At 31.7% G+C, this 10,535-nt stretch overlaps 1 protein-coding gene across 4 annotated transcripts in view; it reads left to right on the forward strand.

The window, feature by feature from the left end:
* LOC147068573 (cytochrome b5 reductase 4) overlaps positions 1-8,489 on the forward strand; it is a 253,708-nt gene extending 245,219 nt beyond the window's left edge. For all 4 annotated transcript variants that reach the window (XM_085952536.1, XM_085952535.1, XM_085952537.1 and 1 more), the window contains one exon: positions 674-8,489. In XM_085952536.1, the coding sequence (XP_085808662.1) occupies positions 674-980 (307 nt within the window). In that variant the 3' untranslated portion in view covers positions 981-8,489. The remainder of the gene's footprint in view (positions 1-673) is intronic.
* Positions 8,490-10,535: the final 2,046 nt, after the last annotated feature.

The raw sequence follows: 10,535 nt of genomic DNA on the forward strand, positions 1-10,535 counted from the left end.
CTGTTTCCTCGTGTCAAGCCTATCAGGCACAATTAGCGAGGGGTGCAAGATTAGTAAATGCGCTCCCTAAAGACATAGACATTTTCAATGATGTACTTTGCATTTTGTTTTTGAAACTGTATTTTCTGTATAAAATTGTATGTTTTTTGTTTTCAAAAATTATATTTTTCTGTATTAAATTGTACTTACCTAAGTATGTTTTGATTTTTTTTGTTATTATTATTATTGTTATTATATTTTTTTTGGTACTGTTCGGTTATGAGGAATACAGCGGAAAACACATTTTGAAAATACCCGATATACTGGATTATTTGTTAGTTTGGGTTAGTTTAGGTTAGGTTAGGTTGGGTTAGGTTAGGTTAGGTTTGGTTAAGTTAACCTAACAAATAATCCAGTATATCGGCTATATTCAAAATGTATTTGCCGCTGTATTCCTCATAACCGAACTGTACCATTTTTTTTTCTATATTCTCTTCTCTCTTGTGAGGGTAATGTTTGACTTATAATGTAAATCTCATGTTGTGTACGTCTTGTATTTAGATTTGTTATGTCCACAATGTTTTGTATTCTTAAATAAATAACCTAAGTACATCATTTTAATAGTAGCATACTAGTCCATTTGAGATCTTTCTTACTCAATGTTCCTAAAATTAATTTTTTATGGTACTTTCAGATTCCAGCTGACCAACATTTTATCGGAGCCCTCTTTTACGTGGCTGGGAACAAGAGGTCACGTAAACCAAGCCCTTCTGATTAATCACTTATCCCAAGTCTTTCAAGATGATATCAATGCGCCAGAAAATGACGATACAGAAATGTCAAGCCCTATGAAGAAAAGGAACGTGGAAAACGTCTTCAGAGATCATGAGAAGGAAGTGTTTGCATTCATCTGTGGACCTACTTCATTCACTCAACTGACCAAAACATTACTCTCCGGATTAGGATGTAAAGAAACTCAGATGCACTGCTTTTTTGGATAATCTTTATAAAAAAAATATTTTTCATGTTTTTATCAGCTGTGATGTTCATTCAAGTTAATAATTTGTCAATCTAAATAATTTTATGTAAGTATTATGTTCTCTTCTATGCGCAATAGAATTATAGTATTTTTGTATAGATAATAGGGTATCCATAAATCGTCAATCTCTTTTAACAAGTAAATATGTAGATGCATTAGCTTAAATTAAAATTAATAGTATAAGATGTCATATGACATATATTAATTAAGGCGCTAAGTACCAAAAACATAAAAACTGACATTTTTATAGAAAAATGTTCTACATACCAACGCCAATAACTTCAACTATAGTCTAAGTGCCTCAAGCAAGTCAAAAAAATACAGCAAAATAATTAAACCTGTCGACGTTGTAAGTCCGTTGGCGTGTTTTATTTATAATGGTGTAAGTAGCACTGCAGTGGTCAACGGCATTCAATATAAAATAGCTGACTATGGTGTGTTGACACTTGCGAGTTCTTAATAACTAAAATTATAGAAGCTGTCGTGATTGCTTCACACTGTAAAACTACATTTTTCAAAAGGTCTGCTTCATGAAATCTTACTGCAATAACTCGGTATTTTTTAACTACAGGCAATACTACTTTTTGGTACTTAGAGCCTTATTTAATACACGTATTCATATTATGAAGACATATTTTTCAGTCATACTATAAACCAGATTGTGGATTTATTGTTTTGAATAAAAAAGTTTTCTATTATCCCAAAACAAAATGGCGGTCCACCAACCTTCAGTGAACCAAAATGAAACAACAAGCAATGACATATGTGTTATACGTCATTGCTTGTTGTTTCATTTTTATCAGGATTTCACACAATAGAAAATAATTCGACTTATATGTATGTTTATCATTGATTACTTATGGGTATTCCTGATATATTAGAAGCGTGTAGAAAATATTTCATTAAAGCGTTCACTGAAATACGAATGCTATCATATTTTTGTAAAGCAACTATTCTTCTTCTTCTCTGGCACCACAGCCTTGGAGTAGACCTTGGTCACTTCAAGCAGACTCCTCCATTCTGCCCATTCCTTCTCTCTTCTTCTCCAGTCATTCACTCCCCGCATATCTTAAGTCGTGTTCTTCTAGTAGGTACTCCATTTTCGATGTAGACCATTGAACATACCAGATTAAGCAACTCTTAATGTGCAATGACATTAAGCACGTTGAGCAAATGAATTAAAAAAGAAAAGACAGTGCTTAAAACCATATATATTATATAAACACGATAGTAAAAGGTAAATTACCATTCTCTTCACTTATTTTGAAGCACATAGATCTCCAAAGTGCGTAGGTATTTCAATAGACTTCGCACAATATAGTATGTATCTACTAATGCCGAATCGTTCAATGAACTTTAATTTGTTACTGCAAATATAAAATCATTATTTGCATAATGATGGCTTGATGCTACGTAATGTAAAACTGGTAGAAACCAATATGTTATAATAAAATAGCAAGTGTAGGATTTAATCTACACACAAGTGTGCAAATTAACATTACCATTTTCCAGAGCATGAGACATGTATGTCATAATAAAAATACTTAGCCCAGTTAAGGGATCGTATACCACCCTCATTTGTTTAAATTCTTTCTTGTGTATGTGTGGAAACTCATTCTAAATAAAACCTTGCGACGCCAACCGTCTCATTAGTAGGAATGCGGATTATTGATTTAATTGAGTTATATCAGATTAATAATAAAAGTTTTACAGAATGATATTGCACCAGTTATTGTAAGATTACAACAAGTATTACATATTAGAAAACCATGAATGGTGCCTCGATTTAAATGTAAAGCTAACTTTGCGTGGATAGAAAGACATAAGATTTATTTAACGTGTAACAAATTTTAAATTTCACATAGTTATTAACAAACCAAACAGTACCTTAACTTTTAGTGTCTGTCCTGCATCCCAAATGCAGAATTTCGCAACTGATTACATTTTTGTGTAATGCCGTACTATAAATTTCACTGGCACAAAATTAAATGAGACGTTGCACTGTCAAATGCTGATTTGCAATAAAGAAAAGAAATGCTTGCCAGTCATATTTATTCGAACGCTGTTGATATTGACATTTCACAAGTTAACCCGCACAGGTCAGTCCAAAGTTATTTTGCGTGCAGTCAAAATTTATTATCCTTAATTCCGCATTGTAATAGTTTGTAATTATCAGGTTTGTATGTTTATCCAGCTTGTTGAAAGAAATCCCACCTTTACCAAAAAATAACATCTAAATAAAATTAATAACAGAAAGCACTCCGGCATCTGTATCATCATCAACCTGAATCTATCCATTATTGGATGAAGGTCTCTCCAGTCTGATTCCATTCCTCTCAGTTCTGTGCATTTCATTGCCATGTACTTCCGCAGAAATTTAACTATTTCAATGCTCCAGCAGCGTCTAGAACCTAGGTCTACCTTTTGGATGTTTTCTATCTCTCGGGTACAACTGGATGACTAGATATATCCTGTGATTGTCTCTTCTTTGAACTATGCATCCAACCCATTACCATGGATGTGAGACTTCGTACTTTTTCATTGTGTGTTCATTCATTGACTAAATTACATCCTCTTTTGCAAGTTAATTTAGTAAGTTTCAATTTCAGTTATATTCATCAGACGCCATTTTTTATATTGTTCGACCAAATTTGAATATGGTTTTCTAATAATATCAAAGTGTTTTAGGTCATTTTATTTTGCCGTGTGCTTTTTCTTATCGTACCTAATATGTTTGTAAAAAGATATTCGTTTGCAGTCCTGCGTCATGTTCTTGGCGAATACATATGCGTAATTATCTCAAAATGGCAATTCATAGAGGTAACTGACGTTGAAACCGTTAGCCTCATATTAATATGCTGGGCTCTTCTATGGATTATCATGTTTATTCGTTAGACTCTTCGCATCTATTTTTAATAAAGTAATTTTCCTATAGATGTATAGGTTTAGTGTTACATAATATTTTCATTAATACTTGTACACAGTAGATATTTTTGTAAATATGTATGTGTCAATATGTACCTACGCATTGTAATAATTATGTATGTAAGTATGTATACAAATCTAATTGAGCCTTCGTATGCAATACATTCTGTAGATTGCTGCAAATTTTCATGATAAATTAATTCTGAGATGAGTGCTACTAAATATTCTATATATTCTCAGTTTAATTAAAATATTTAATTAATAAATGTATCTAAATATCTTTCAAGGTTCTCTGACTTTTCCATGTGTCTCTTGAAAAAGCTGTTACTTATTTTGTAGTAAATTATACTAGAGGTACTTTAATTCACTTTCCTAATAAATAACTATACCTACTGTGTAGCGTTGAAAATTATTTTATTTTGTTTTACAATATTATATAACATGTCAGGTATCATGTATTAGAAATTAAGCAATACAACGGTTATTGGTACATGACTTGTGACAGTCTCAGAAATATACCTATTGTAAATATGATATATCTTTGTGCGAAAAGAATAGTTGGTTACATCTGATATATCAAAAAAAATAATTGAACGTAGTGAAACAATTTAACCGTGTATATGTGCAGATGCGATTTCTTCTAGTACGTAGAAATTAGACAAAGCTGGTGTGTTTATTATTACGGTCGCAATCGTCGTCTCTACAATATTGCATTGCATTCTTTCACTCGGTACACCGCTTACTATCATGTTTTCTGTCAAAATTATCGAATCTCAAATAAATGTCATAATATTAATGTTATTGAATTACTACATTTTACACAGGGTAAGTAAGAGTTAAAGAGAGTACCCTCAACCATCTTTTCGCTTTCTTGAAAATTGGTGATGTTATACCCATCTCCCTTTTCCTTGCACATAAATATACCTACATGTTTTAAAATTTACTCAATATTATTGCCGTCATTTTAATGAAGGTAATAAACATTACAAAATTTAAAACCGTGGATCGACACCTTCTACGTATAAAGCCGTAACTGCAAAATGGTACTTTTCAGTAGTACGATTTTAATAAATTTTATTGACACCACAACGTTAATTTTTAATGCTGAAATATTAATTTTTTAGTTGATTGATATATTGATTGAATTTTTGTTTTTGTTTTTCGATATTCATTGTGTTATTATCTTTAAAATTATTTATTAAGAGGCAATCAAGTCCAAATAGCCAAAAACGCAGTTACGGACTTTTATGTAGGAGGTGTTGAGGTATTATCAGTATTTCTGATTTCTTGTTGATGTTCTTTCGTTTAATTTCTATATTAAATTGATTTTTTTATTTATTTAATACTAACAGCTTAATAGATAAAGCACTAATCCGATAAATGAAGTTTTTTGTTTTCATTCCACGGTCCCACATTTTTTCTAGAATATTTCTAATAAGTATATTTTTGAGGATGTTACAAGTTATGTATTTTCAATTAGAAAAATGCTACTGTATCTATTATATCTAGTATATATTCAGTATTAAATAAATAATAATTACATTACATTACAAAAATACAATGGTAACTAAAATATATTGTTATTTTACAGTAATGTGTCTCTAGATTTCAAAAGTCCATAATGAATGAATAGTAGAAAAACAGCTTTTTGTTTTCTCAAGTACATAGTCACAAGGGTGAAAGTTTATATTATTTCGATTATAGAATATTTAAAATTAATAAGTTCCACATTTTTATAATGCAGAAATGTTAGAAAGCAGTATTTCTTCAACAATTCACAAAATAGTAAAAAATACCTAAAGTGGACTTGGCTGATTTTGAAATCTAGCGACACGTATGTAATTAATTATTTCATTTGATTTAAATATGTTTTCTTGTCTTTAGTGTAGTGGTCTTGCCTACATTTTATTCTCTTATGTTTTTAATTAAGTGAAACTTTCTACATTGCAATAACCTAATCTAACTCAATATTACAAAATGTGCTCTGATTTATTCTTCAGAAACTGTATGCGCTATGATAGAACTAATATTAATTATAAACTGTAGAAGTAAATTTGTGAGAACAATATTTTTAATTATAAACAGCACCAATGTGTTAGTCCATAGTGTTTACTAGTGAAGTTATTTTTGTAAAAACAATACACAATTTTTATTCATATTGATGTTGAAAGTAGGTACCTGTATGTAAAGTGCTTAGCCAAAGGATGCTGGTGTTGGAATTTAGAACTAAGCTCATCACAGTATAAAAAGTATTGAATGATATGTCAAATGTTAACATGTGGCGCCCTCACTTAGCGGACAACTTATACTGGTGGATATAATTACCCTGCCAAAAAATAGTTGTAACTTTGTCACGGAATAAATCGTGTTGATGCACTTTTGGGATATTGAAGGTGCCGTTCTAAATAGTCTTAACTCTATAGATAACTAATTTTTGCAATGACACTCTTTTGGCTTAGCACCCTCGGTAATAAAGTATGTTTTATTTGATACTACAATCATTAGGGTATATACATTCTAAATTGGAAATTATAATGAAAGAAATCATTATTTTATTTTCAATCTAAGTATATTTTTTATTTTAAAGTAATCGATTCATAAAAAATGGTTATATCATATCGTCTATTAAATGGATATTTAAGATATAAGTGTGACCAGGCGCGCGCGACACAGAAATATGGTAAAGGGAGGTGCATTTCGAAGAAAGAAAAAAACTAATAATTTCCTGTTGATTTTCAGGGGCGGTGGAGTTGCGTCAGACACCTTGCCATGTCTACAACTATAACCACTTGTTGGATACTGGCTCACCTATAAACTGTTGCGACCTGTTCCTGATTATTAGCCAGCTCTCACATCAAAACTCGTCTCGCCTACAACGTATCGAATACGTCAATGTGCCGTCATTGTTATTCATAAAACACACGTTGCCAAATGGAGATTGGTCGAATGCGACTGTTTTGTTTGAAAAAACCATCTGCTGTTGCAATCTACAAGTTGCATGCTTCTCGGGCTCCGAGTCGAAAAATCGAAGTCGCATACGAATTGGGCATTCCTATACCAACTCGCCGATCGCCGCATTCAAATATCTATACGTTTCGAAGGCTACGTGCGACTGTCGCTAGGTAGATGTGCGCGGTCTTCACAAGCAACACTGGATTGCCGTTCTCAGAAGGTTTAATTTATAGCTGTGCGGCACCCGAGGCGAGTTTAGATGTGAGAGCCAACTTAGAACCATTTTGTCATCTATGTCGTGCTGTTCCATCGCTTTGTCGCAATATTTGAAGCAAACGTTTCAAAACTGTAATAAGTAATATTCCATTCACATATATTATTTGTGATTTTTTTTGTTCTTTCCTGAAGGTGAGGGGAAGTTCACACCCAAGAATCCTCCCTTATGTGCGCGCCTGAGTGAAAGTTCTTGCTTAGTAGCAGAAACTATTTGAAGATTATATAGGCATATGTATATTTTTTTAGAAAAAATGCTATGATATTATGCTGATATGAAGTGTGATGTCCTATTTAGACACAACAAGTGATTTAAATTAAATAAACAGAATGATTTAGTATGTATTCAGTTGAATCCAGTTGCCATTGTTTAAATTAGTAGAATTTTCTTTACTTGAGCAATCAAACTACACTCACAATATAGTTTAATGGAAACGGAATACAGACAAACACCATTAATTACTTACAAAGATAATTATATGTCATGTGGATTTACACCCACGATGGCCGTGCGGCTGAAGCGTCCACCTATAGCGTTATAGGTCCCAGGCTCGAATCCTGGGTCTGGCAAACACACATATTGTTTTCAATTTGTGTTTGAGTCAGGGTATGGACCTAATACGTTGAGCAAGTGGCTGACATCCATTTATCGTAAAAACAAAATCTTTTAATACAAACATCCACTCTGTGGAGACCTATAATATGATCTTATTATGATCGGACATGATCGAAGAATATTTTAAGGCTTTTAGATACTCCCCTGGATTGCGTGAAAGTTATTTTAAGGTCACTCGAATTTGCTAAATCATAGTCTGTGTCTAAAAAGGACATCGATACAAGGATTTGCCTTGTAAATAAAAATGATTCTGAATAAACACCAAGACTTAAAAAGGTCAACAATTTTTTACTTTGTAGTACACATATTTTGTGTATTGGGAATTTTGTTTTCTCTATAATTATATGCTATATTTTTGACTTCTAATGTCTATCTAATTAAATGTATTAAATAGTTTTGAATAAAATTGTATTTCATCATAGAAGATCACATCAGCACTCCGTTAATATAATAAGACGTAGGTATTGTGTTTATTTATTTTAGCGTTTGGAACAAACTCTCCTTATTAAATTGTTATTTTATTATTATTAAAATTATAGTCGGTGTTTGGTTGAAAAAAGAATAGAAATAAAAATGTAATTACTATACAGAAAATGGAAACATTTAAAATGGTGAACAATCTAGCTCTAGTTGTGAACATAAATCTGCCATGAAAGTAAATTAAATTTGATGTAATGAGTGTATTACATTGAAATATATAATTTTCTATCTATTTGCGTAGTTTTATTTACAGTTCCCTTACATTATCTAACACAGTGACATCTTTACTATAGGATTGCTTGTTCTGCTACTAGCAAATCATACTATCATCATTTTAGAAAAAGTATGGATGATTACATTAATTTATTATTATTGTTGAATCGTGGCCACTTTCACTTTTTTTATTTTCATAGGGTTGATGGATATCACCCCAGAGAATATAACGCATCCTCGATGATGCACTTAAATACACATATTATATACCTACCTACACAAAACCTATTAACCGGTTCTGTGTCAAAGCGAACATGTTCGCGGATATGGCCGGGCGTACAGCGCCGGTCATACAAAAACGCGGACTTATTCGCCTGTCTTTAAAGACAGAATGCCAGTCTCTGGCGTTTGTTTTGAATAATTTAAAATTTGGAAGAATACTGGTCCAATAATGAGACTTGTTTTAATTTAATAAAACGCAATTTTTTTTGTAGTACTTATTTCACTTTTTATCAATAAATTAGGACCGGTTTCGTCCGCCTCAGAGGGACATTTTCAACTGAATCTAATCCCTCTGAGGCGGACGAAACTGGTAATAATTTATTGATTAAAAGTGGAATAAGTACTACAAAAAAAAATGTGTTTTATTAAATTAAAACAACAATACAATGCAGTTCCACCATTACTTAATTGACAGTTAAAAAAATAAAAGAAATTCAATAATGAGATATTTAGCATATATATGATTGGTAAGTGTTTATGATAAACTTTCAATATTTAAAAAAAAAAATTATAAGTTTTATTTTTGCTAAAAAATTCGTGGCCTCTTAACTTGCCGCCATAGAAATCCTCCTGGCACAGATCAGGATATATCCCGGCACGGCACAGAATATATAATATCCAAAAAATAATAACACCTACCTACTACAGAAATAACATTATGGTATAGGAACATTAAAGTATTATCTAATTGATCTGTATTCTGTATTATTACAAATTTTAAATAGAAAGTCAGGTAGGTAAACACTTTCTCCAGACCCTGACACAAACTTTTTGAAGTTTCAGAAATTTTTACCTGAAAAAAAAACAAAATCTTCATGCACAATTGATTCCAACCTTTATTTAAATCACCAAATGGACAATGCAGAGAGGGTTTGAGGTGGGAGAACTTAATTTGGTACCTGTCTATTAAAAATACTATTTTCTGTGATTTTGAAATTGAGAAGTTCAGATATCAGAAGAAAATCAGGTTATATGGCAGCGACATTCTATATCTGGACAGAATTGATATGTACCTAGTTAGTCCTCGAATTGATGCTGACTATCACATTTGCCATTTGAGCGCTGCATGCAGATATTCTGTATGGTATGCAATGAGAGTAGTAGTATAGAGAAGTTGCAATGTAGGTACATAAGTAAATAGGTAGGTACTGCCATCTCCCATCAAGTCGAGAGCGAGAAGATGCATTCCTCTCCTCGCTCAGTATGCTGGTTGTTGGACATCGTCTGTCATTTGGGACTTGGAAGTGAACAATTTAAACACCGGAATGATGGTCGAAAACGGTGATTTTTATTTAAAAAGTATTATTGGTACTAAATTTAAGTACTAAATTTTATAAAGTATGAATGTAAATGGGTTACCTATTTGTTACTATGTCTACTTTTTAATTCTATCCTAGATAACAATATGGTCGTTATAATAAAAAGACCAAGTAAGCAGGTACCTATTTGTGTGTCAAATGTCAAGAATGAATGGACCCCCAGGAAACATTTTGATGAGAAAAGATATCAGATCATTTTCAGATTTATAAAAAAACATTGATTTATTTATTATATCAATCGTGTTGTAGGTATGCCATGTTATGATCATATTATGTTTAGCCTACCTACCAATTTTGCCATATTTTTTTAAAAAAGTTCTCGGAAACTTTCTTGAAAAATCATTTATAAAATTTTTCTCAACTATAAAAAAAATATCAAAATAATATGGATGAAGTAAGCACAACAGCTTTTTTTTAGTATTACCACATCAAAAATATTATATTTTCATTCGTACAG

Source organism: Rhyacophila brunnea, unplaced genomic scaffold (assembly GCF_057557595.1).
Source record: "Rhyacophila brunnea isolate RB1 unplaced genomic scaffold, BYU_Rbru_1.0 scaffold_3, whole genome shotgun sequence".
Classification (NCBI taxonomy): Eukaryota; Metazoa; Arthropoda; class Insecta; order Trichoptera; family Rhyacophilidae; genus Rhyacophila; species Rhyacophila brunnea.